We start from the raw sequence: 25,793 nt of genomic DNA, 5'->3' as shown, positions 1-25,793 counted from the left end.
CGGGGCCGGAGGCGGATCTGCAGGCCTCCCCGCCCCACCCCGCCGCCGGAGCCCCGCCTCCCGGCCCGCCGCGCCCTCGGCGCCGTGCGCACGCGCGACTTCGAGCTGTCCGCACTGCTGCCTGAGGTCGCGCGGAAACGCTGAGACTCGGCGCGGAGACGCTTTTGGGGCTGCGCCGTGGAGCCACTTTCCCACTCCGGCTGTCAGCGCATGCCCTCGCTCGTTGTTTTCGGCCAGTACGGGTGGCGGCGCTTTTGGCTTCCTTCTTGAAGGTGCCTGCAGGCCCGGGAGTAGCGCAGGCGCAGACCCGCCGGGGCCTCGAGCTGCAGCCCGGAAGTGCGCGCGGCCGGCTCTGGCGGCTCGGTGTGTGCGGGCGGTGTGCACGGCCACGTGGGCCATGGGGCGGCGGGCGCGGAGCCGGCGGCTCCAGCAGCAGCAGCAGCGGCAGCGGCCGGAGGGGGCGGCGGACGGCGCCGCAGGCGGCGGGAAGGGCAACGGGGCGGTAAGAGCCGGGACGAAGGCGGGCGGGGGCCCCGCGTGGCCTCTCCTACCCGAGGCCTGGGGTGGTCAGGGGGCAGTTCCTCGGACCCTGGGAAGGTGCCCCTTTTCGTTCCTCAGGGCTGGGAAGGCGGGTACCCCGAGATCGTGAAGGAGAACAAGCTCTTCGAGCGCTTCTACCAGGAGCTGAAGATCGTGCCCGAGGGCGAGTGGGACCAGTTCATGGAAGCGCTCAGGGAGCCCCTCCCGGCCACGTTAAGAATTACTGGTTACAAAAGGTAGGGGCCGTGCCTTCATACCCTAGGGAGTTGGGATTGGGATGCCCCAGGTAAAATTTTAAACACGCGGTGTGCTCCCGGAGAAGTGTTACCGTGCTAGGTGGAGAAGCGCTGCGTGTCGGCAGTGTGGGTCCCGGAGTCTGGAAGCGTCGAGGGAGCGCAGGGCCCAATGGAATAGGTCAGGGGGCATGGAGAGAGAGGAGCTAGGAGAAGAAAAGAAAATGCCAGCGAGAAAAGGCTGACCCCGGGGTATTCGTGAGCTGCGGAAGCCTACCCTTTGGGACCCATGAGAATGGAAGGCATTCTCGAGTTTCTGTAAAGCTTCTAGTCTTTTCTCTCTTTTTAAATGTTTATAGTTACATCTTTCCAAGATGAATTGCAAGTAAAAATGGAACTGTAGGAATATTTAGGAGGGAAGGAATGCAGTCGTATTGCATTTAGTTTATCAGCTTTTAGCGATGAAACAACGAGGATTGTTTAAGTTTTGAAGGAGTAAAAAAGCAACAATTAAAGAATGTCTTCTCTCCAGTGCAAAGATGGTTTGAAACTTGCTTATTTTTTAATAGCCACGCCAAAGAGATTCTCCACTGCTTAAAGAACAAGTATTTCAAGGAATTGGAGGACCTAGAGGTGGATGGTCAGAAAGTTGAAGTCCCACAACCCCTGAGTTGGTAGGTACAACAAGGCTTCTGTGCTGTTGGATGTTTCTTTGGGATTTTAACAGCATACTGTATGATTTGGGTTCCTGATACTCAGCTCTTTCCATTATCAGTGACAGCTGCATAATAGTCTTATTGTATAAACATTTATTCAATCAGATTCATTTACCAGGTATGGGATACCCATGAATTTCTCAGCAAGCAAGTAAAGTGGAAACTTACCAAGGTGTCTGATGTTTTTCTGTATTCCTCAAAATGCAGAAATAGATCATATTTTATTCTTAAGATTTTGATACATAGTGGAATAAAATTCAGGAAAGTGTTTGTGGGAACCCTGTTTTGTAGAAGGAGTATTAAGTATAGGACTTACAACTTGGGCAGATTTCACTTTTTCCTTTTCATAGACTCAGAACTCTAAGAAATTATCCTAAAGTGTTCTTATAAAAGTGTTATTTTGACAGTTGTTTGTACAGAATACCTAATGGTCATTCTGTTTGTTCTGTTTAATGTCTGGATTGAAGATGATTTCTCATAGATGTTGTATGTATTTGCAGAGGTTGATTTTTCCTTAATAATGTTTGAGGTGTAAAGGTGTCAGTGGTAGTTTTTTTAATTGATCCTCAAAGACACAATAATTTTCAAAATAGGACTTTAAAGACTCAGGAACTAAATTTGAATTACATTATTGAAAAATTAAATGTAGTTCTTTGAGATTATTTTGTTTCATGTTAAAAATCTACAGAGTTTAAACATTTGTTGGTTTAAAAAAGTTGTTCTTTAAGCTATATAAGAAACATTTTTTTATTCATTTCAACAGTCAATCAGTTTTATCTGAAAGTTCTTAAGTATATTTTTTCCTAAGATTGATAGCTTACAAAATGTTAATTACTTAGAGTAGAATTTTAGTCTTGTTAGGATAAGTTTACATATTTAGCTGTTAGAAATTTGCTCTAAGGCACATAGGGAAATATTCACTCAAGTTATATCTAGACAGCTTGTATGGATTTGAAAAATGAAAATTAAGCTATTTATAATAAATAATGATGTGCAGAATTCAAATTATTGACGTTGGTGATTTGGCAGGGTGATAACACACGTGATTGTCTGTCATTACTCACAGTCAATTCAGGGTTGCTAGAATTATATAAAATTAGGTGTTTAGCTGTTCAACCTGGTAAAGATTGCAAGGGGAGAGCAGATTTTGTGGAATATTATTGGTGCAAAAGTAATTGCAGTTTTTGCAATTTTTGACCTTTTAAACTGCAGTTACTTTTGCACCAACCTAATAACAAATAAAGCCAAATTTGAGGTCACCCCTACCATTTCACCTCTAATGAGGCCAAAGGGAGTATTTAAAACTAAAATCTTTCTTAATTGCCTGGTAAGTGTGATTGTGTTTTGTTTTTATACCGGGGGGGGGGGTGCCCCCAAAAATGTATACAAGTGGACACTGGTCAGAGTTGCTCAAACAGTAGTTCACCATAATCAGAAGTATCTGGACACTGATGGTAACCACTCTGAGCACTTCTTGTAATTGCAAAAGTCAAACGTGACTTGTATTCGTCTTTTGTTAGCAGTATATATTAAGTATTACAACTTTGATAGTTTTTTTCTTTTCTTAAAATGTGTATACATTTTTTTGGTACCCTCTGTATTTTTGAAACAGGTTAAATATTGAAGAAGCAACCAGGCATAGGAAATAGAACCAAAGCACTTGGGACATTTGGAGGTTGACTGAACAGATTCAGCCAGTTTAACTTTTGTCATTTGGTAGAGAGAACTTTTCAAATGTATCTCGTGTCATACCTGTTGAGCAGTGTCTTAAAATCTTAACTCCTGAGGTGGTTTCTGTCAAATAATCATTGAAAGTTTTCAAAGCAGTCAAATGTATCATTTCCACACTTTCTGGTTTCATTTTCATGGCTGTTAACTCAGCTGCAGTTTGACACATGGAAACATTGTGACCTTGCATTGTTAAATTGAGCTTACTGTAACACCTACAATTTAATAATTGCTCCAACTGAAGATTTTATCACCCAGTGCTGTGTTATGCTTAGCTAGGCTTTGGGTAAATTGAGAATGACTCTGTGTGTCATATCAGTGTACTGATCTGTGCAATTGAAGATCAGTGGACTGGAGCAAGCCAGGTTTAAAAAACACGCATTTCCTGATCAGTGACATCATTTATAGCAAGTTGAAATACAGTCACAGAAGTGGCAGAAAATGTTTCATTCTTAGGTCTGTATAAATAACAACCTAGGAGCTCAAATTAATGCATTGGCAGTTTCCGAGGGTTTTTGACATATAAAACATTTCAGTACATTATTGAACTGGTTTGTTTTAGAAATAGCGAAAAATGTAGTAAGATTGTAATCAAATATTTGTCAAACATTCTGATACCTACCCTGCCACGTTATTTTGATTCCATGTGATCTGCACTCTTAAGAAATTTGTTATCTTGCATCTCTTTTTCGATGACCTCTAAAACACTGTTAACTGACCATCCATAGTGAAGAGCAGAGCAGTATCCCCTTTTTCTTCGGATCTTGAGCATTCCTTGTCGTGGTTTTAGAGTGTTACCATACGCGTGTGTCGCCGAGACCTCCCAGGCTCCCCTGTTTCTGCCTGGGCTATGATACAGTGCGATCATGCTCCTTACGACCCTGGGACATCCTGCAGGGTTGGCTGACTGGACTGGAGAGGGTCGTGGATGACTAAGTAGAACAAAATCTGTGTCTTATTTGGTGTGTGACCTGGGTCAGCAAGAAGTTGTTAAGAGAGCACGTTCATGCATATGACCCATAGATGTCTTTTCTTTCTTTCTGGTCAGGTATCCTGAAGAACTTGCCTGGCACACAAATTTAAGTCGAAAAATCTTGCGAAAGTCTCCGCAGTTGGAAAAGTTTCACCAGTTTCTGGTTAGCGAAACCGAATCTGTAAGTAGAGTTCTTTAGATTTGTTGGTTTGCTTAAAGCTTTAAGTGCACATTAGTATCATAGTTATATTTTAACCATACTTGTCACTGGAAGTGATCAAGGAAAGGCACCTTTAAGTGTATATGCTACTTTAATGTGTGATTATTTATATAGCTGTTTCTTGTTGGGCTGGCTAATGAATTTAATGGAGAATATCGTCACAGTTGTCAGCCTGAGTGTTTCTGGCTACTCCTGGGTTTGGGTGGCTACAGAACTGGGGCACCCACAGCACCCTGCTCCATAGCCTGCCATTCAGGAAACAACCACTTTCTTCTTAGGTGCACAGTGCAGCTGCTTGTCCGACCGAGAAAGTAATATGTTTTTATGGCTGTGTTACTTACTTTCCTAACAGGGAGACTTTTAAACTCACTTTTTATCGTTTCTGTTTTTTCTTGTTTCTGTACTCCACCTTTGCCAAAACAAACAAGCAAACAAACATACATACAAAAAACCACCGAAATGGGGTGGGTTTGGTTCTCCTGAAACAACACTGTCTTCACCCTCTGGGTTTCTTCCCATCCCAGATTCTGGCATACAGTGAAACCTTCATCATTATGGTCACTGCACTTTTTACCTTTAGCATCAAACTTTTACCAACAAAATAGCTGTTTTCTCACGCAATACATGAAGTTTGGCTGTTGTAAGCTTTGCTGTTTCCTTTGTATTCTTTGGAATTTTTAATAGTCTCACATTTAAAATCAGAAGTTCCTACTGTTATCTAATCTCTTTCTAGCCAAGGAAACCTGTGTGTCAACGGATGCTAATTCTTTTTCAGTCTTCTGTACCCACGTGACAGAATTAACGTGCCTCCCATGTTTCCTTCCTGAAGCCACAACCGAGTTAGAAACCTTCCCCTCACCCAGTTCTGACCTCGACCCACAGCTCTTTTTTGCCATGGCAGCCGCCTGTCCATTTAGGTAACCTGGTAAACTGAGCTCCTGTTTGCCTCGCTTTCCAACCCTCCGCCCAACTCTCACCCCAAAAGTTAGGGATAAACAGTGAGTGCTGCCTCGTCCCTGGTTCTGTACTTGGACCAATACAGGGAAGGGTTCCCTGACTCAGCTTCAATCGAGATGCAAAGTCAGATAAAGATCAACAAACTGTTAGAGAGCAAGGCAGGTTCACAGAGCAGAGGGTTTATGGGGAGTGGAGTGATACACAGCAGGATACCTTGTGAAGAGCCAGATTTTGGTGGCTTCAAAAGGTGGAGGAGATGGGAGTTTCGTGTCGATAGCGTGTATCGCAGGGAACCTGTCTAGTTTTTGACGAGAAGTCAACCAGATAAGATACTCTTTGGGTTGTTCAAAGCTGGCTGCAAACCCCCTTCAGGACATGTTTCTGAATCAGTACTAACTGCGGGGATGTGTGGATCAAGGGCCCGATGTCCCCATCGCAGTCCAATGCTTAATGGAAAACTTGGATGAAAACAGAAGACAGGCTTCTCAGAATCACATGCGTAACCCAAAGCTTAGAACCAGTGTGCCCAGTGAATCCGTCAGGATTCAGCCGTCACATGCTCTTTGCTGGCCCGAAACCTATCAGATGGAAGTTAGCCGGTGTGAATGTACAGCCTGTGTTTAGGTTCTGACAGTCAGGTGCACAGTGGTGGCTGTTCACGAACCAAGGACGCGGCTGGAATGGAGCGGAAGCCTGGGAGCTGATGTTTTATAGCCATTCCCCCCCAGCCCTCTTTAAAGAATTCATTCTTCAGGCTGTTACAGTAGAGGTGTGATCGAGGCAAGGGCTGGACCCCATCGAGAACATGTTGTCTCAGTCTGAACAGGCAGTTTAGCAGATGCCCGGGTCAGCTAGCAAAAATCATGAGAGCAGATGATTTACTGAGGAATTTGAGACGATTTATCTTTGAGAAGGAAAGGGGAGCACTGGATGGTGTCTCCCCGTCTTTCTGAGAGGCACTTCTGAGGACTGGAAAGCAGACGTGGGCTGTCCCTGAGAACGGGGAACTAAGTAATAGGAGGTGCAGTCTCAGCTGAGGGAACAGCTTGCCAGCGGTGACTTTCCTGTGCCCCCTTCGATCGCTTCCATTGCCTGCGGGGGTTCCGGGGCAGTGTGTCTAGGAGATGTGCTCATCTGGCTTCCGGGCGTCCTGAAGGCGGGGAGATGGGCGTCTGTGAGCTTAGTCCTTTCCTGTGTCAGGTTTCCTTTATAAAACAGTAAAACTTAGTATCACACCTACACACCTGCCATCCTGCTGGTAAGTTTGGGATTCATGGTCGTCCTTACTTGGCCGGTGCTGAGCAACCCCCTACTCACCAGTATAAGAATCGTCCTAATGTTTGCGAGGCAGTGCTAACTCTTCTTCCAGGTATGAGTCTGTGGCCTTTTGCTGGGGCATCTGAAATTTGAAATTTCCAGTATTGAAATTTCCTGCCTTTTTTAACATCACTGCTGATTTTGAAACATTTTGTTTTCTTAGGGGAATATCAGTCGTCAAGAAGCCGTTAGTATGGTCCCACCGCTGTTACTCAACGCCCAGCCTCACCATAAGGTACCGTGTGCGCCGCCGGGAATCGTGCGTGGGCTGCTATCAGAGGCCCTGCCTCCGTTTGTTGAGACCTTTGTTTCTCAATATAATGAATCCTTCTTTCTTTGTTTTATTATATTATTCTTTTTCTTTTACTTTGGATAAAGTAGAAAGGGATAGATGGTTCCTTTTAGGTTTTTTTGCATTTTTGTCCTATTTAATTTTGACAAATCACTTAACTATTTTCCCGTTTAAAGTTTGGTTTTTAATTTATTTATTTACTACACAGGTTATCTTCAAGGGTCTTGACTGACTAAATCCGATTGAAAATTAGAATGAACACTTGTTATATGCCGAGCTCTGTTCTGTGCTGTTGCCATAAATTGTTTTTTTTACCCACACGTCCCTGTGAGGGTGGCTGCTGCCACTGTCCCCATGTCTCCAAATGAGGAAATGGAAGTAAAGAAAAGTCGAAGTCACTGGCCCAAGGTCGCAGGGCCAGGCAGTGGCTGAGCTGAGATTTTGAGCCCAGGTAGCTCTGTCCTTGGCAGCATGTTACAATGCTTCTCACACTTAGTATTTTTTCACTCATCCCTAAATGTGTCGCCTTCCCTGGTTTCCAGTGCCACCTGTTCCCATCCTCTGTGGAGAGAGGGGCTTTATCACTGTCGTTTGGGGCCTTCTACACAATGGGATCCCTATCAGTTAAATGCATCATGTTGTCAATTCACTCTATAAAGAAATATATTCAGGGCTTGGAATAGAAATCCAGTACTGGAATGACTCGAATTGTTTTAAATTAAATGTAGAACGTTTGTGTTCTTAAAATAAACATATCAAGTATTTATTGCCGTTTACTAGATCTTAGATATGTGTGCAGCTCCTGGATCCAAGACCGCACAGTTGATTGAAATGCTGCATGCCGACATGAGCGTTCCTTTTCCAGGTATGCATTGGACTGGCTCTTTGGAGGATAGGGACGCTGCTTTGGAGGGCTGTAGATGAGGGAACCGTTAGAACGCTTCCTGAGCCTGTAGAGCTGGACAGTTCGCACGCTCCTGTCATTGGGACTCTAACCAGCACGCACGGGGCAAGGGGCCTTTAGCCAGTGGAGATTTTGTGTGTTTTCTGTAACAGCAAATGGTCTTCATTAAGCCGTAATAGATTGCAGTTTCCACTTGAATTTTCAGTTGTCAGAGTCCACATTGTGGGGTTTTGTTCCTGATTTGATTACTTACTGCCTTGGTGAGAGGCAGCGGAGTATAGTTGTTACGAGCTGAGGTTGGACTCCTGAAGTTCAAATCCCAGCACCATTTGCAAGGCGACTTAGTGACGTGATTAGACATCACGTATGAAATGAGACATCAGACGTGAACATGGGGGATGTCATAGAAGATTGCAAAGTGCTCAGAATGGCAGCTGTAATAGTGCCACTGATGCTCCTTCACGGGCATTTTTTTAAAGAAGTGAAAAATACTGTTCATAGTGTTGGTTAGCTGTTTAACAAGTTCGTCTAGCTTTATCCCGCCTCCTTCCTTTTGTGTGAGCCAGCCACTCTAGTTCTGTTTTAGTTGGCATGCTTATTAGCTATGTTTTTTAAAGGTCTTCTTTTCTGTGATAAATACCCTTGCTAAAAGGATACTTATTTTCCCCAAATTGTTAGTAATGAGCCTCTGATCAGCCATGTTTTATATTTCAAGCTGTTTTAAAAGAGAGAGATTGATCATAACATGTTAGTAGGCAATTTGCCTTTTTACTGAAGGTGACAGAAGAACCAGGAGAAGAGGGTGGCACCCAGGGAACGTCCCTGCAGAGGTCCTTAGCCAGGATAGAACCTCCCAGCGACTCCTTGTTTTCCAACACCTACGTCATCCTGGCAAACCTTATGTTCGGCTCAGGTTGGGTGGACATTGCTCTCACCTGCCAGCCTAGAGGTTACTTGTGTCAGGAAATTGCTCTACTTGTGCTGCTTTTCCCCTGACACTACAACTTCATGTTTCCAGAGGGATTTGTCATCGCAAATGACGTGGACAACAAGCGCTGCTATCTGCTCGTGCATCAGGCCAAGAGGCTGAGCAGCCCGTGCATCATGGTGGTGAACCACGACGCGGCCAGCATCCCGAGGCTCAGCATCGAGGTCAACGGGAGGAAGGAGGTCCTCTTCTACGATCGCATCCTATGTGACGTCCCTTGCAGGTACCTGATTCTCAAGCGGCCAGAAAGCCCAGAATCCACCAAGGAAATAAGTCATGTACAGACCAATGAGCTGCACACATCCACAGTTACACGTGTGACTCCCGGCGACTGGTATGAAGAGTCATCAGGGCCTCGGTCATAGGAGACACTCAGGGTTTCAGTGACACACAGCACAGCAAAGCAGAGTGAGGATGCAGAACAGAGGCGCGCTTTGGGTGAATGGTCTAAAAGGAGGGAGAAAGAACAGGCCTGAGAGGAAAAGAGCGTCCTCAGCGCCCATGTGGTGCATGGCAGATGCCATTGCCTGGAGGGACTTCCTCACTCCAGTGTTTCTGTTGGCACCAGCGAGTGTGGAAAACACCCTCATAGAATAAGGCACATTGGGTTTTATGGTGAGTCTTACATTATCAGCCAATGAAAACAGGACTGCAGACCTTTGAGAAATGCATTTGTTCACATGCCTTTCTTCAAATTGTACACGTACGTTTTAGATTTCTAGAGTTTACCTTTAAAAGAATTTCATGGCATAATGGAAGAACCGAGTTTTTCCAAAAAGAAACAAATCAGATGAAAGACGGCTGTTAAGTTGCCATGGCAGTGACGTGGGAGATTGTCACAAGGCTGTAATACCTTCTGAACTCGGGAATTTGTGGACACTAGAGTGCAGAAACTACCACGGAACTTGTTAGCAATAAATGTGGTACTTATGATACATCAATATTAAATTCATCTTGTTTAAATAAGTGGTGGGTTTCCCGCTAGGGGCAGAACTCAGTCTGAAAATTAGCTGGGAGCACTGAATGTGCCTGAGTCTTTTAAATTCCTGGAGGAATTTTTCTTTGAAGTAAATTTAAAATCGGTCATGATTATGTTCCTTTTTTTCTGGTTTGTAGTTTTCTAATTTTCCTTTGGATCAGCTGTTTCCTACCCCCTGTTCTTTCGATCAGCAGTGTAACTCGTCTCATTGTGGGAATGAGGCGACCTTATGAGCAAGCACTAAGTTGGGAGCGAAGGAAATCCCTGAAATTAGGGTAGAATGTCAAGCCACCACCACACAAGTGAGCGACATTGAAAATCATCTAAGACATTTCCGTTCTGTGCTTTTTCACCTCAAGAATGTGTGACTAGACCAACAAGGAGAATTACATTTTATAGAGAGAAAGCCAGCAACACAGGAATTACGCCAGAAAAACTGGGTAGCTAAAATTGGACGTGGACAGAAAGATTAGTGGAGCAAGTCTGTTCTAAAATTTACATGGAAAAAATATCCATTAAATAAAACTAGAAGATAAGAGTATTGAACTGATATATGATAATTTTTGGTAAAGAAATTAAATTGGCTTAATTAAATTTGCTGTGGAAAGTCCTTTATGTTTGTCATTATTCATGTACGTGTAAGATCAAAACATCTTAAACGCGTTTGTTGTTGTGTCTCTCCTGGGTCTAAAATTTAGCTTTGCTGGTATTTTCCTCAAATGGAAGCAAATTGCCATCTCTAAGTGGTGAATGAGGTTTCCTATGCAAGTCTCTCACCTTAACTAAATCCAAAGTTGAAGTATCATTAAAAAGTTGAATGCGTTAGTGTCCCCAGAACAGCAGTAGAAAGTTGATTGCCGTTATTGAGAATTTAGGTTGTTTTCTCATTGGTGTTTATAAAGTAACACCTGTTTTGTAGTTTAGCTTGAATATGACATGTTTGTTCCATGAACCATCTACCTGTGGAGAGTTTTAAGTTCTTAAATGTCTTTCTTTCCAGTGGAGATGGCACCATGAGGAAAAACATTGATGTCTGGAGGAAGTGGACCCCCTTACACAGCTTACAGCTGCATGGGTGAGTGAGGTGTGCGGACCCGCAGGCAGGCTGTGGCCAGGAGACGGGGAAAGCTTCTGGGGGCTGTCCAGCCCAGGTTCCAGGACTGGTATGTGGACTAAGCACCAGCGCTCATGGCCACCTTTACCGTTCATGGGAGTTTGTAAAAAAAAGTGTGATAAGCATCACACAATGTGGGCACCACATTGTGTGTACACTTCAGTTTGTGTACATATCACAGGTAGTTGTGTTTAGAACCTTTAAGAGTAGCAAACTGAAGATTGTAAACATTTCAGGTATACATTTATCAAAAATGCCTTCTATAAAAATGTCCTGTGACACTTCAAACATGTATTTTTCATGAAATGGCCATTTATCTTACTCCCTTACCAGTCTTTCTCCTGTTTTCTGTTTTGTGTGGAATTATTTTGTTTAACATTTTGATGTCAAATATTTTTTCTCTTGAAAGAAAACTTGGAAAATTTTTAAAAGGATAAACAAAATCTTGTAACTCAAAGATAACTTCTGTAATATCTAGTGTATTGTGGTTTTCTGTGCCTAAGGATTTTTAAAGTACACGTTTTGAACAGTTTTGATTGTGCATTCTATAGAACTTCGTATTTTTTGCATTTAACATTAAAATTATACATGTTTAAGTGTAGAGCTGTGGATGATCTAAGGGTATGAATGAATAGTAACCACTGGTAACTCTAGTGAGAACATTGTTTTTCTTAAATACTTCACACTGTTTTTGTGAAATAGGCATTAGGATTAGAATGTCCTAAGGGATACAGATTGTTCATGGAAAAGTCAAGTATTTGTCCAAGTATGGAGACTTTTTAACAGTGAAATTCACCTAATATTTTGAATTTTATGCTTTGTTTATTGATATGTTGGGAAAGGTACACGGAACAGCCAAAGCAATATTTATATAAATAAATGCTTTTTTTTTTTTAACTTGAAACACCTTATATAGGTTTATTTTAACTTCACTTAAAACTTCACTTTAGGTTTTTGTTTTTTGTTTTTTTACGGGAAGGGTTCATTTTACCTGGAATATTTTGTATTTTATTTTAAGTCCGTCATAAGAACTTGTAATAAATGTGACATGATAGGTGCTGATGAGGGACATGCTGTCTCGTTGTGACCTAGTATATCCCACCCTTAGCTTACAGCTGCGGATTGCAACGCGGGGCGCAGAACAGCTCGTGGAAGGCGGGAGGATGGTGTATTCTACGTGTTCCCTGAACCCCATTGAAGATGAAGCGGTCATAGCATCTTTACTGGAGAAGAGTGAGGGTAAGCCTGCTCGATGAGTCTAGTAAAAGTCCATACTTTTCACACACTTCTTTATTGCAATAGTGTATATTCCTGTGGACCTTTTCCTGGGCGTTAGTTTATATGATCAGCCTGTAAACCCTAAAATGAGCTATATCTAATTGAAAACATGCTTATATTATAGATTTGTCATATTTCATGAATCATGAGCCTTGCCCATTTTATTTAAGTGTGAAAGATCATGTCTGATGCTTATCCCGCTTTTTTTCCAAATGTAATTGTGGTAAAATACATAATATTTGCCATGTTAACTGTATTTAAATGGACACTTGAGTAGCGTCAAGTGTGTTCACGTTGTGTCGCCAATCTCCAGAGCTCTTCATCCTGCAGAACTAAACTTCTGAACCCTTCAGGTTACTCCCCAGTACCCCCTTCCCATGGTTGTATTCTGTCTCTGCGAGTGTGACCACTCTTGGTGTCTCATGTGAGTGCGTCACAGAGTTTGTCGTTTTGTGCCTGGCTCATTGCCCTGGGCTGGTGTTCTCAGGGTTTATCCATGCTGTAGCGTGCGTCACTTTCCTCCCTTGTTCAGGTGGAATACTATTCATTGTGTGTGCCCTCCACACTGTGTGTATCCTGTCATCTGTCTTGGCCACTTGACTTGCTTCCTCATCTTAGCTCTTGGAACAGTGCTGCTGTGACTGTGGCTGCACACACCACCCTTTGAGGCCCTGCTTTCAGGGCTGGGTGTGTGCCCAGAGGTGGGATTGCTGCCGACAGGACAGTTCTGTGCTTGAAGACCCTCCGTACTGTTTCCCGCAGCAGCTGCTCCACCGTGCGTTCCCAGCAGCAGTGCACAAGGCTTCCACGTGCCCACGTCCTCGCCTGCACTTGTTCTTTTCCGTGGTTTGGATAGTGGCCCTCCCAGTGGGTATGAGGTCTAGAGCACCGCTTCATACTGAGGGGCGGGCAGACTCGGAAATGTCCTGAAACAGCAGTTCCCATCATGTCATATTCTCATGGTTTCCCTGAAGTGATAACCTTTCCCACCGTCTTCTCCTTAAAGCAAACAGTGAGGAATTTCAAACTTCCAGCATAGAACGCTACCAAATTTGCTACACACGTGCGTACGGCATTAGTGGAAACGTAAATACTGAACCGAGTGTGCATTTCCTGGACGTACGGTGTCCCTAGTAGGTTCTCAGGGATTGATGGGTCGGTGCTGTGGGTAAGGCCGCCCTGTTCACCTTTAGACCTGAAGTGAGCATGTCGTGTTTGTTTTTGTTGGTCTACAGAAAGGTGTGGTCCTAATCTCCACATTCTTGGTACTTTATTTCAAAAGGCAGCTGAAGGGAAGAACTGTGGCTGATGGAACTCAATAGTAAGTTAACTCGGGGTGTCCAGCCCGGAACCTGGTTTGTTCCTGGGCCGGTGGACTCCGGTGTAGATTTTGCTGTCACAGTCTCCAGTGGCCTGCGGCTGTTTCAGACGACACTGGAGACATGGCTTCATCGGGCGGTAGACCTTTGCTGGGCTGCGTACGTGACAGTTGCTGGCAATTGTGGCTGGACGGGTGCAGTCACCCCCTGAAAGTGCCCAGACACTTAGCTCTAGGACAGGCGGTCAATAAACATTCAGTCTACACCCGCTGGGCCAGCGTTGGCGGCTTCTGACCCAGATGCTGGCGGGAAGGCGCTGCTGAGCACTGGACGGTGTTTGAGAAGACCAGTTTCCATAAACCTGCACTGTTATTTAGTCTCACTGTGAAAAGGAAGACTTCAGGCATACTAGTGGAAGGCAGGGCCGTGCTTTTGTCACACGTGTCAACCGCTCGACGTCCCTTGGGGGTTCTCTGGCCTTGTTTTTGTAATTGTCCGAGTTTCCCTGGCTTCTGGGGCTTTGTTGGCGGGTCCTCCTCTGAGGCTGTTAAATCTGTGTATCATGGTCCGTTCATGTGGAGGTTTTCCGGCCCCGTCTCATGGCTCCTTGTAATACTGCTGCTGCAGACACAGTGGTTTTCAAACTGCACTGGTGCCCAGGTGGGCAGTTTTAGAAAACTAACTTGGGCCTAAAACTGAATGTTTAAGACGTTCCGTAGTTCACTTTAGATGTTGCTTTTTGGTTCTGGAATGTTAGAAAGGCCTTAAGACCCGTGTCATCCGAGTGGGGTGTGTCTGGAAACCCCGGAGCGGACCACAGGTTGGGAGCCTTGGCCATGGAGTCAGTCTTGGGTGCATCCTGGGACTTTGCAGCGTCTCCCCATTTCAACAGCTTTGTGGAGCTCTTCTCATTTCCATCCTGTAACATGCCCTTGTTTGAAGCGTACAATTCAATGATCTTGACTAAATGTACTACGTGGTTGCATAGCCCTCACTAGTCCAGTTTTAGCCTGTTCCCATCAGCCCTAGCAGAGCCCCCTGCCCATTTGCAGTCATTCCCTGGTAGCGCCCCATGCAGGGGTCGTTACTGTGCTTTGTGTCTGGTTTTGCCCTCCCTGGACATTTCTGTACATAGAATCACGCAGTCAGTACTATGTGACCTTTTCCATCTGGTTTCTTTCTCTGGGCAGAATGTGAAAACGTGGGTTTTTTTTGTTTTTTGGATACCTAGGTGCATTGGAGCTGGCTGACGTGTCGTGTGAACTGCCAGGACTGAAGTGGATGCCTGGACTCAGACACTGGAAGGTAACCTTCCTGTGAGGACTGCTCAGGAGGGCAGGTACACCGTAGCGGCTCGTCGGAGTTATCAGGTGGCCAAGCAGCCGGGGTAACTTGGGTAGTGCTGTGTTTGGTTATGCAGTTTAGAGTCAGTTTCAAAGTCATAGATAATGTGTGATTATACATATTTTTCGCTGGCAGTGGAATAGTTTTCCTGCCTTTATTCTCCAGTTAGAAATCAACTTTGTTTACTCTCATCCCCGTAGGTACATTTTTTTAATTGGCTAGGACTCAGGCTTCGTTTCCAGTATGAAACAATTCACTTTACAGTTTTAAACCAGAAACTATCTGAGGCTTGATTATTTATTTATTTATTTTTTAACCACGTGGTAAATGCTTTTTTATAAAATGATTGTCCTGTTTGAGTCATAAAAGAGTATCTCATTTTATCTTTGCAAATAGTCTTCCTAGCTTTGGAGGAAGTGGGAGTGGCCATTTGTCAGGTTTGAGAGCTTGTACCTGGGCGCCCTGTGATTCTTCTCGTGATTCGATAGAGCCAGTGATTTGGATCCCGTCCTCGTTTTGCAGGTCATGACAAAAGACGGACATTGGTTTGCAGAGTGGGATGAGGTTCCTCACAGCAGACATACGCAGATTCGGCCGACCATGTTCCCCCCCAAGGACCCGGAAAAGTTACAGGCCATGCACCTGGAGCGGTGGTGAGTTGGCGGGGCCCTCCGTTTGGGGACAATGGGAGGTCAGGCCCTCGGGCCTTCCTGTGCGCCTGGGCTGTGCCCGCGGCCAAACACAGGTATGTGACCTTTCCAACACCAGCAACTTCTCCGTGCCTGGTAGCTGCTGGCATCGAGCCTTTGTGAACAGTGAACGTGGTTGGAACCTAAATGGTAATGCACTGGGTACTGAATTAACTTTTTACACATCGCACGTTGACCGGTCCACGAGGGAGGGCTGTGTGGGTATTTCCAACGAGACGTGCCTTTTCTATCACAGGTCATCTGTAGAGTGTTTGCCTTAATGTTTAATACTAAAAGAATGTGTTTTGGATCAGTTATAAAGTGAGAATTGTGTGGTGTGTTTTTTTTTTCAGTCTTAGAATATTACCACATCATCAAAATACTGGAGGGTTCTTTGTGGCCGTGTTAGTGAAAAAGTCTTCAATGCCATGGAATAAACGTGCACCAAAGGTAAACGTCTTCCAAAGTAACAGCGTGTGCCATGTCATCTCTTTGTACATTTGAGGCAGGAACTGACAGATCAGTGGAACGTTTTGTGGGGAGTGGAAGATGGCTGAGCCTGAATGTGTGTGGGGGTGGGATTCATTTAAATTTTGAGTTCGCCAAGCAAAAAGCAATTTCTTATGAGGGATAGATAGGTGGAAAAGGAAGACTTTGGGGAACGCATTTCTTCTACATCTTAAATTCAATTCTTTAATAAAAATTGAAAGGAAAAGACTTAAAGAGCGCTCCGTGGCTCAAAATCAGAATGCCACACCCATCCCCTAACTGGCTCTGAGCTCTCACTCCCTGTGGGTGGGTTCAGTTCAGCCTCTTTTAGGTCGACAGAACTCGACTGACTTCCAGCCAACCCATTTTCACCTTGGCCATGAGCAATAATGACAGACTGTCCAGGCCTGGCTGAAAAGGAAACGCGTAGGGCCTGACCCCGCCGTAAGCAGTGAAACTGCCTCCTGGGTCCTTGGTTGAGAAAGGGCCACCTTGGGAGTCCTGACACACAGTTGCCTTTTAATGTGCTGTCGTATCTAGCAGCTTGTGCTGCTTAGGCTCTGCGTCGGCCTCTGTAATCGCAGTACATGCTCTGCGGTCATAGTCTGAGGGTCTGTATTCCTTTCAGGTCCAAGCTTAAAAGTGAGCACAAGTGATGCTTAGACTGGAGAAACAGTACGGAAACAGGTTTCTGGGATCTGGTCGGTCCAGACTAATCCTGAGTGAGCCTCACACCGTACACACTGGATGCACCACGGGGAGCTTAGGCTGGGGTTAGGCTCCAGAGCGTTTCCCTGGCACGGCGAGCCCCTGGATTTCTTGACTCTGCTTGGTCCCCGAGTCCCTGGCCTGGAGCAGGAGAGCTGTGCACGCTTCGTGCAGTGTCCCCACTTGGGACCAGTTTTCTTGAGCCATGTTTAAAAAGGAAACGTGGAAAAAGTGATATTAGTTGTAATAATGTTTTATTTATCCCAGTATGTTTAAAATATTTCCATATAATAAAAATAACAGGTTATTAATAAGGCATTTTATATGCTGTCATAGTTTTCTGAATGAGTGTGCACTTTACACTCTAAGATATACCTTACGTCTTAGCTACACTGGTCACCTTTGCAGCCGTCATACAGCACATATGGCTGGTGCCCTCTGTGCCACACAGCACAGGTCTAGAGCCTGTTACACATATGTGCACGTTACATTTACTTGCATTTGGGGCTATGTTGACATTTTGTCATGTAGTTGGTTACGTAGGTGCTTAACCTACATCAGTGGGTTTTGAATTTTTCCTTCAGCCTGTCTCTTTTGATGTGGTGTCATCTAAATCTTATCACTTCTTTCCTTTTCTGTTACTCTATCAGTTCCGATTCATTTTGTTGAGGACATACGTTTCGGTCACCTTTGTGGCACCCAGCTTGGCTCTCCTGCGGCCACGCCGATAACTGAGATTCTTCGTGCTGGGGACCCCAGCAGGTAGCTGAAGTGAAGCCATTAGACGCTGATCTAGAATTGGAGTCAGGGAGAAACACACAGACATAGGGCTTCTGGTGTTTGGAGGGAGGCAACAGTAGGTCCTTGAGATGGAATACGGCTTCGTGGAGAAAGGGCCATTTGAGACGCGCTCTGAGAAAGGAAGGCAGTGTTTCTGGAAGCGCAGGTGGGGCAGGAAGGGTGGGCGCCACCCCAGGGCTTGTCAGGAGGTTTGTGGTAGGGTTTCGTTTTTTGCTTTTTTTTACATTTAAATAAATTATTCTCTGGGAGGCAGTGTTGTGTAGTGTTGAAAGCTCTGGGCTCTCACCGTGTGGCTTTGTGGACTCGGGGACACAGTTAGCTTTCTGCGCACATGTGTCTTCACGGGGACGGGCGGTTAGCACTTTCACATAAGATTTTTATGTAAGATATATATCAACATTTTATTTTAATATAATAAAACATTTTTCTCATTCTCAAAACCAAATTTATGCCTGCGCCGCAGTTCAGAAGCTCAGGACACAGTAGGCGTTTCCTTGGTCCCTGGAGGTGCCCTCTTCTGGTTTCCAAGCCGTTGTACCAGGTGCCCTGAGGTTTCACTGTCCTTCCTTATGTTGCAGTTGGTCGTGGCCTTGTCTTTTTGGCCCTCTCCCCCCAGCCCCAGTATTTTAGCGATGGCGTTGACTCATTTGTGTCCCTCAGCGTGCCTTAGCAGAGCAGGTGCGAGCAGCGTTTCAAATGAAGACAGGCTGGCGTTGTCAGCCTCCGCTAGGAAATGGGCTGCCTGTGCTCTTTATGACATTAACGTGCGGTTGGTTTTAACCTCAAGAAACAGTGTTCGTGATTTGTTGGTAATAGATCTCAAATACTTGGTTTAAAAAATTCTGTTGTCTTTTATGTAGAAAGTGTTGTGGAAAACAGCTCAGATGGATTTTGTGAGCTTGGCGTTTAGTTCTTTGTAGCAGCGTAAAGCAGGTTGAGCGTGGGTGTCACGGACTTGTTCCCTGTGACAGCTGCAGGGGGTCGCCACGGAACCGAGAGCGCCTGTGCATCCCAGCCCTGCGGGGCCCTCCGAGCTGGACAGCAAACCCGTCCCTGGAATGGGCGCCGCAGAGACAACTGAGACATCTGAGGGCTTAGAGAGTAATGGAAACAAGAAAGACGGCGTGTGTGGGTAAGAAATGCGGTTCTGCTTGAGCCCCATGTTCTAGTTCTCCCCAGCGCGCAGACTGACTGGGGTCCCGGAGCCTTCCCTGCTGGGGGTGGGGCTGTCCTCCCCACACAGTCATGGTCAGTGCCGATGAGCTGACGCTGTGCGTGCGTGTTGCCACCTGCAGGTAGAGCCTGGAGGCCAGCAGGACCTGCGTGTGCAAAAGGCCGAGCTGCACAGCAGGGCGAGGGGAGGGCGGGAAGGGAGGAGGGCGCTGTCGGCAGTGAGCGTTGTTACCCGGGTTCCGGAGCCCTGACCGCATCCCACCCCTCTTAGCCCTCCGCCATCGAAGAAGATGAAGTTGTTCGGATTTAAAGAAGACCCGTTTGTGTTTATTCCTGAAGACGACCCGTTATTTCCACCTATCCAGTAAGCATTAGGTCAACCTTTTAATCGTTCATTTAAAGACATTTGCTCGGCTTACAGATGCGTAACCAGTTATACTTACCCGTCGTTTTTTATTTAGCTGTATATAGCATTATTTGCCCTTTTTAACTGCATGTTAGAGTGGTTGAAACTTTAGAGTGTGTTTACCGAATGCTTTAAGGGGAGCAGTAATCAGAGAAAGCCTGCTGCCCCCAGGTAAAGACGATAGGGACGTGGAAGAGCTTGGGCTGTGATCCCGAAGGGAAATTAGTCGTTGAGTTTGACCTCAGAGGCCCAGGCTGCCTGACTGCGTCCCGGGTAGCAAATGAGGAAGAGCAGGTCTGGGTGGGAGCTGGGGGAGCCTTGCTGGCCATTTTCAGGCAGAGCAGAGAGGACAGGTGCTGAGGGTAACAGTGTCAGATTCTCTCTCCCTATTCATTACGTTTATGTATGTGTTTACCATCGTGGTCACGTACATTGTCTGCTGGGCAGCTGGTGCTTTGCACACGTTTGTAAGAATCCCTGGTAAAGCGTCTCCCAAGCAGTGTGGTGGTCTTGGGCCCTTGTCAGTGGGTAGCAGCTCAGGGAGGGGAGTTCTCTGTTTGTGTGGGGTCTTGGCCTCCACGTGCCACCTGAGGCGGGTTAAGGTGAGAGACGGGCATCCACAGCGGAGCTTGAGGGCCCTTCAGTCACCAGCTCTCGTCGGGGAGAGAAGGGTGCTTAGACTCAGTCTGCTAGACTTGGAGCTCTGCTCTTGTAAACAGCCCTGCCTTGTTTCTAGGAAGTTTTATGCTCTGGACCCTTCCTTCCCGAGGACGAATTTGCTAACTCGAACCACAGAAGGGAAGAAAAGGCAACTCTACATGGTCTCCAAGGAGCTGAGGAACGTGCTGCTGAACAACAGCGAGAGGATGAAGGTACACGGGAGGCGCACATGTGCGGCTGTGTCCTGAGGACGCCTGCCCAGGTTCCCCGTGAGGGGCTGGTCCTCCACCACTCCCTGTGCCTGTGATGGCGTGTGCTGTCACGGCCTGTGCCCCTTTTGTGCCGGTGTCACCCGCACTGTGTGTCACGGGAGGAAGGTGCAGAGGGTTTGGAGGGTCTGACGTGGCTCCTGTGGCCTTTGCTGTTACTTGTTTCCACGTTCTGCAGAGTTTGCCTGCTTGAGGCCTGTTTTCATTTGCTTTACTGTTTTCCCACCTCAGGTTGCCCTTTGCCTGTGTCATTTATGGCATTGCAGCCCCAAGTGTGGGCTGCAGATCCCAAGGTCAGGTCACAGTGTTTTCACAGCAGTCCGAGGACATTCGTTGCCTTTTCTCACTCTGGTCTCGTGTGTCCACTGGGGTGTCCAGGGTGACAGCATCCTTGCTCCTGATGGCCCTCGGAACGTGCTTACATCTTCCTGTGTTTTCGGGGTTTCCTGCTTTCTGTCTCTTGTGATGGTTCGTTAGTATAAGCCACATAAACCAGAACCATCGGAGAGGATCAGTCGGGCCGTGAGAACCCCTGGGAAGCCCCTCTTTTAGTCAGATGACTGCAGTTTTCCTGTTCCTCTTCCTTCTTTGCAGTAGCTACTAAAAACTGCCTCCTCGTGGTGGAGAAATTATTGTAATCGATTACCCTGATTTATTTCTGTGCGTGTTTCATCCTGTTTTTTCACTTACAGGTTATTAACACCGGGATAAAAGTCTGGTGTCGGAATAACGGCGGGGAAGAGTTTGATTGTGCTTTCCGGTTAGCACAGGAGGTGACTTGGGGACTGGATGTGGTGGCACAGGCGATGAGCGAGTGGGACGCAGGCAGCGCCAGTCAGTGTTTCTGAGCCAGTCTGACCGGTCTGGGTGCCTCAGCCGCCGCTGGCGCTTACCCCCCTTGGAGTGGTTGAGTTCCCCAAGGGCGGGTTGCCTACGTTATTACAGATTGGACGCAGGCGCAGTGGGGAGGGGGCGGGCAGACACGGCCCTGGGAGAGGTCCCGAGGGCACCGACGGCTCCCTTTATCCTGGGAAGGGGGTAATAATTGTGAATAACCTTCCACTCATAACGGTGACCTCTTTGTTCCCACAGGGAATATATACGTTGTATCCGTTCATTAATTCAAGAATCATTACCGTACCATTGGAAGATGTTAAAATTCTATTAACCCAGGAAAATCCATTTTTTAGAAAACTTAGCAATGAGACGTATGGCCAAGCCAAGGACATGGGTAAGCAGTGTGACTTGCTGAGAGGTTAACTTGTCCTTGTAAGGACAGTGCCGAGGTGGGTGGGCCCTTCTGTTGTGTCTTTCTCGATCTTATATTCAGTGCACTGACTGTCAGTTTCCAGAGCGCTTTGTGGAAACAAGTCTCAGTGTGCTGGGGTTACCCGACTTCCCCAGACCCTGCTAGGGGCCCTGTGCCACCCAGCCACCCACTGTGGTCTGCAGGGATTGGGGCCTGGCCAGCTCACCAGCCAATGCTCCAGGCCATCTGCCCGCCACCAGACGGCGACCAGGAAAAGGCCCCACATGGAAGCAGAAGAAAGGGGTCTTGGGTTTGTCTTCATGAAGCTGAGACCACCCCCCCAGCACAGGCTATCAGCTTGCTTTGGCACTTTAATCAGTCCCATTAATGTAGAAGATGCAGTCTTACCAGCAGTTGCCACGGCTTCACTAGGCAGCCCAGTGGGTTCTAGTCACACCAACACTTTTATATTTCAGAAACCTCCCCTACTAATCACTCCAGTGCTCTTTTCACATAAGAGCACAAGAATTCCACCGATGAGTCTTGTTTTTCTTTTCACTCTTGTTTATTTTTGTTGTTCAGTATTTCTGGCTCATGTTCATGAAAACGGAGCAAGTCCGTGACTGCGGTTTTGTGACCTTAGGTCTAATGCCTAAAGCTAGGGCCTCAAGAACCTGGAATGGGCTGTGTTGAGTCCGTCTCCTGTTGTCTCACAGGTGTAACCACAATTTAAAGTAGATTATTTTAAAGGGTAAAGGAACCGTTTGTACTTGTTTTTCTCTTTCAGTCCGACATTTAGATGATTGCAGTATACATTTTGACATTTTTAATGTGTTGTTTCATGCGGTTTCTGGGAGCCGGGGCAATTATTTAACCTTGACGTTTGAGACTTAACCACTAGCTTGTCCCCGCCCCCCTGCGTCTGACAGCCTTGCCGAGTAGCTTCCGCTGAGCCCTCGTGGTGTGACTGGCCCTCTTCCCCACTGTCCCCAACTACTGTCTTGACTGCGCCACCTGGCTCGGCTGGCTGGTGGCGTCCTGTGTTTAGAAAGTCCTTTCTCCAGGAGATCCTGCAGACCAAGAGTGTAGATTATGTGTGTTCTGTCGTCGTGATTCTGGGCACATAGATGTGCTCACCAAAGATGTCCGCCGACCGGAAAGCTCAGCAATGCTGGTCTGTTTCTCTTGCAGCCAAAGGGAGCGTCGTCCTGAAGTACGAGCCGGACCCTGCGTAAGTGACGCAAGCAGCCTGTGTGCGTGTGTGCTCGCGCGTGTGGGGGCGGGAGGAGGACAGCAGGTGACTGAGGGCGGGACAAGGCCGAGTGGTGCACGTGGGGTTCCTGTTGGGTGTGCATTGGAGCAGACGAGGTGAACTGGAGAGTGAAGGGACGGAAGCATCAGTGATGGCTTTGGGTGTTTGAGCAGAGCTGTTGTCTCCTAAAACACGAGGGACAACTAAGGAAGTGAAAATGCTGGAATAGTCATCAGATCGGCCTGGATAGGCAGCGAGGTAGAAGCTTGGGAATTGAGGAGAAAGGAAGTTCCAGGTACAGGCGTTTGGGATTTGTGAGTGGCTGCATCCTGTTTAAAGTCCTGCGGCCTGATGTGGTACCTGAGGAAGACGATGTCGGTGGAAAAGAAGGGTCTGCCGGTTCTTGCCCTTCAGAGAAGTCAGTAAAAGTGGGAGCAGCATGGGAGGTGGGAGATAAAGCAAGAGAGAATATTGCAGAAGCCAAGGGGGAAAGCGTTCTGGAAACCCAGCTGGGAGAGAAGACAGTGCCCCAGGTGGAGAGTCCAGGAAGGCACCTGGCCCTTGCCAGGTGCTGGGGGTTGGAGTGGAGAGCTGGTGCAGATGACGCTTTTGAGATGTTTGCTGTGAAACAATGCGTGGGGCCTTCCCAGGTGAGTGGTTGGGTCAAGAGAAGGTTTGAAGTGGGAGGTGCTTCTTCTGTACTGACAGGAGGACCAGGGCAACGGGAGAGGCCATCAGGGTCTCAGGAATGCGGGTGGGTTTACACATCACTTGGGCAGACCTAGAATGGTTTTTCTCTCAGGTGTTAAATAACGATACTGTGGATTGCTGTAGAAAACTTGAGGACATTTTAAAACGTGGATTTTCTTTTCCCGATACAAACACTAGTTTCCGGTAGTTAAAGTACACTGGTGAAAAGACAGCTTCAGGAGTTATTACATTGAAAAAAGAGAAAATGGGAGTTGGGAAATTTCTTGTGTTTTTCTCTCGGGTTTTGTTCTTGTTTTTAATCAACTTACTGTCCATGCTTTACCCTAGGGAAAGCACTATGGAAAGGTACTGCTGTGTCTCCCTCTCTTTTTATTTCTCTTGGTTCAGGCCCTTCCATTCCCTTCTCCTGTTTGTTATTTACAAACGTCATTAAATGTTTGCTCTGTGTCCGTTCCGTCCTCAGCCTCCGATGCCTCACATCAAGTAGGTTTGGGACGTGTGTTTAACGAAACGGCCTGTAAGAGCCGAAAAGCTAGACCAGAGTCACGTGTCACATTTGAAAGAAATCAAACAGCTTTACACGTAGCAAACAGTGAAAACGTGTAGTACGTGGTCAGCGGCACCGAGTAATACAGACGGCAACTGCCGTCTCAGTTGAGGAAAGGCAGGCACTTCTGTAAGGTGGGGCCCAGCAGAGTGGAGGAGGCCGGGATGCTTTGGAGCCAGATGACACTCTGTGCTGTTGACAGTGGGGCACGGTGTTTCCCGGGGGGGTCGTAGCGTTACGTGAGTGGGTAACCGAGAAGAGGTAGAGTCTGTGAGACCAAACTGGGGAGCACTGAGTCGCAAAAGGATGGGTGGCCCCGGGTCCCAGTCCTGACATGCCAACCTGCTGGCTGTTACTTGGGGCTGAGGTACCTGGCCTCCAGGGAGCCTCAGTCTGTTCTGTAAAATAGATAGCAGACTGTGAGGGACAGTGAAGTAACGGGACCGAGATGTCTGGTGGTCGGTGGGATGAGGCGTCACAGATAGGTCTTCACGTTTCACGTATGAGAAGAGTGAGTGTAGAAATTCTCACGTTGAACGTGTTGTGGGGAGTCTTGGAACTCTTAGGCAGAAAAACTGGCCAACCTGAGGGTGCTGATAATATTCAGAAAACCTCCGTGGGATCACAGACTAAAGTGCCTTCCGGTGGTTTAAGGGTAGATTCTTTCAGAGAGACTGCATGACCTCAGATGCAGTTATGAGGACTTCCCCTACTTACACGAAACCCTTTTGATTGTAGGAAACCAGATACCCTGCAGTGTCCCATTGTGTTATGTGGATGGCGGGGAAAGGCCTCCATTCGGACTTTTGTGCCCAAGAATGAGCGGCTTCATTATCTCCGGATGATGGGGCTAGAGGTGTTGGCGGAGAAGAAGAAAGAAGATACCGATCTGACAAATGAGGGTGCGGCCGGCTCTGCGCCCCCGGAGGACGAGGGGAGTGCCGAGCAGGAGCAGGCTGCAGAGCCGGCTGCCAGTCCAGATGCCAGCACAGGCAGCAGCCCGGCGGGGGCCGCCCCGCCCCGGTGAGCAGGCCCAGACAGGCCTGGGGCGGGACTCTGCACAGGCCCTGCCGTGGGGCGCACCCACACCCCGAACGCCTGACCCGGGACGATGGGAGACTGGCAGAGTGATGGACGCATCCACGAGGGATCTCGGTACTGCTTTCATAGGGAGCGGAAGAAAAGGATTGTTCTCGCGTGTTAGGAGTCGCTCATTTCCTTTGTTCTTTGGCGAAGCCGGGCCGGCGTGCCTGGTGTAGGCCGTGGACTTTCACAGTTGAAGTCTTAACTTCCATCGAGAAATGCAGCTGCCCTTGCAGAAAGTTTCAGGTCCCTTCTGTTACGCCTACATTGGTGTTAAAGTCCAGTTTTTGTTTTCATTATTATTTATAGAAAGAATCTATATCTCCTTACGAGTCCTTGGGAAACTGTACGGGCAGCTTAATAATCGCGTGTTAAGTTGCACATTAGCGGTGCGACATTCGAATGCAGTGGGGTTAACATCTGAGGTCTCAGGTGGCTTCTGTGCCTTTGTAATAAAGGGTAAAAGAAACGTCAGAGTAAGACAAACTGTATTGTGACCCGTGCACTCATGAGGGTTTTATGTGCTTTTATTGAATGGAGTGCTTTGCAATTTTAATTTTTAAATAGGGTTTGGGATCCTTGGAACACTTAAGTAAAGAGTTACTAATGATACTGTTTGTGTGTATGACTTGTTTCATCTTCATGAGGCAGAAGGAACAAACTTATTTTTGGGTAAATGGAAATGTTGGAATTAAAGCATTCTTAGCTAGTAAAAGGAATATTAATGTGAAGTCGGCCCTTGAGCAACGCGAGTCGTTTGGTGTGAAAGCCTCTTCCTGTGTGTTCACCTCTTGTCCTCCAGAGGGCGGTATTACGGCCGCAGCTGCAGAGACGGGCGGTCCGGGCTAGGTGAG

General features: G+C 46.9%; 1 protein-coding gene across 1 annotated transcript; it reads left to right on the top strand.

The window, feature by feature from the left end:
* Window positions 1-60: 60 nt before the first annotated feature.
* NSUN2 (NOP2/Sun RNA methyltransferase 2) lies at window positions 61-25,549 on the top strand. The gene is made up of 19 exons (XM_033110925.1): window positions 61-502; window positions 619-776; window positions 1,343-1,447; window positions 4,266-4,371; window positions 6,848-6,919; window positions 7,757-7,841; window positions 8,899-9,091; window positions 10,848-10,922; window positions 12,070-12,200; window positions 14,790-14,863; window positions 15,425-15,555; window positions 15,945-16,041; window positions 18,561-18,721; window positions 19,034-19,126; window positions 19,905-20,040; window positions 20,790-20,870; window positions 21,190-21,328; window positions 22,538-22,577; window positions 24,595-25,549. The coding sequence occupies exons 1-19, from the start codon at window positions 398-400 to the stop codon at window positions 24,881-24,883; spliced, it is 2,271 nt and encodes a 756-aa protein (XP_032966816.1). The 5' UTR covers window positions 61-397; the 3' UTR covers window positions 24,884-25,549.
* Window positions 25,550-25,793: the final 244 nt, after the last annotated feature.

This window comes from Rhinolophus ferrumequinum, chromosome 7, assembly GCF_004115265.2.
Source record: "Rhinolophus ferrumequinum isolate MPI-CBG mRhiFer1 chromosome 7, mRhiFer1_v1.p, whole genome shotgun sequence".
NCBI classification, from domain to species: Eukaryota; Metazoa; Chordata; class Mammalia; order Chiroptera; family Rhinolophidae; genus Rhinolophus; species Rhinolophus ferrumequinum.
This window is presented reverse-complemented; position numbering and strand designations above follow the sequence as displayed.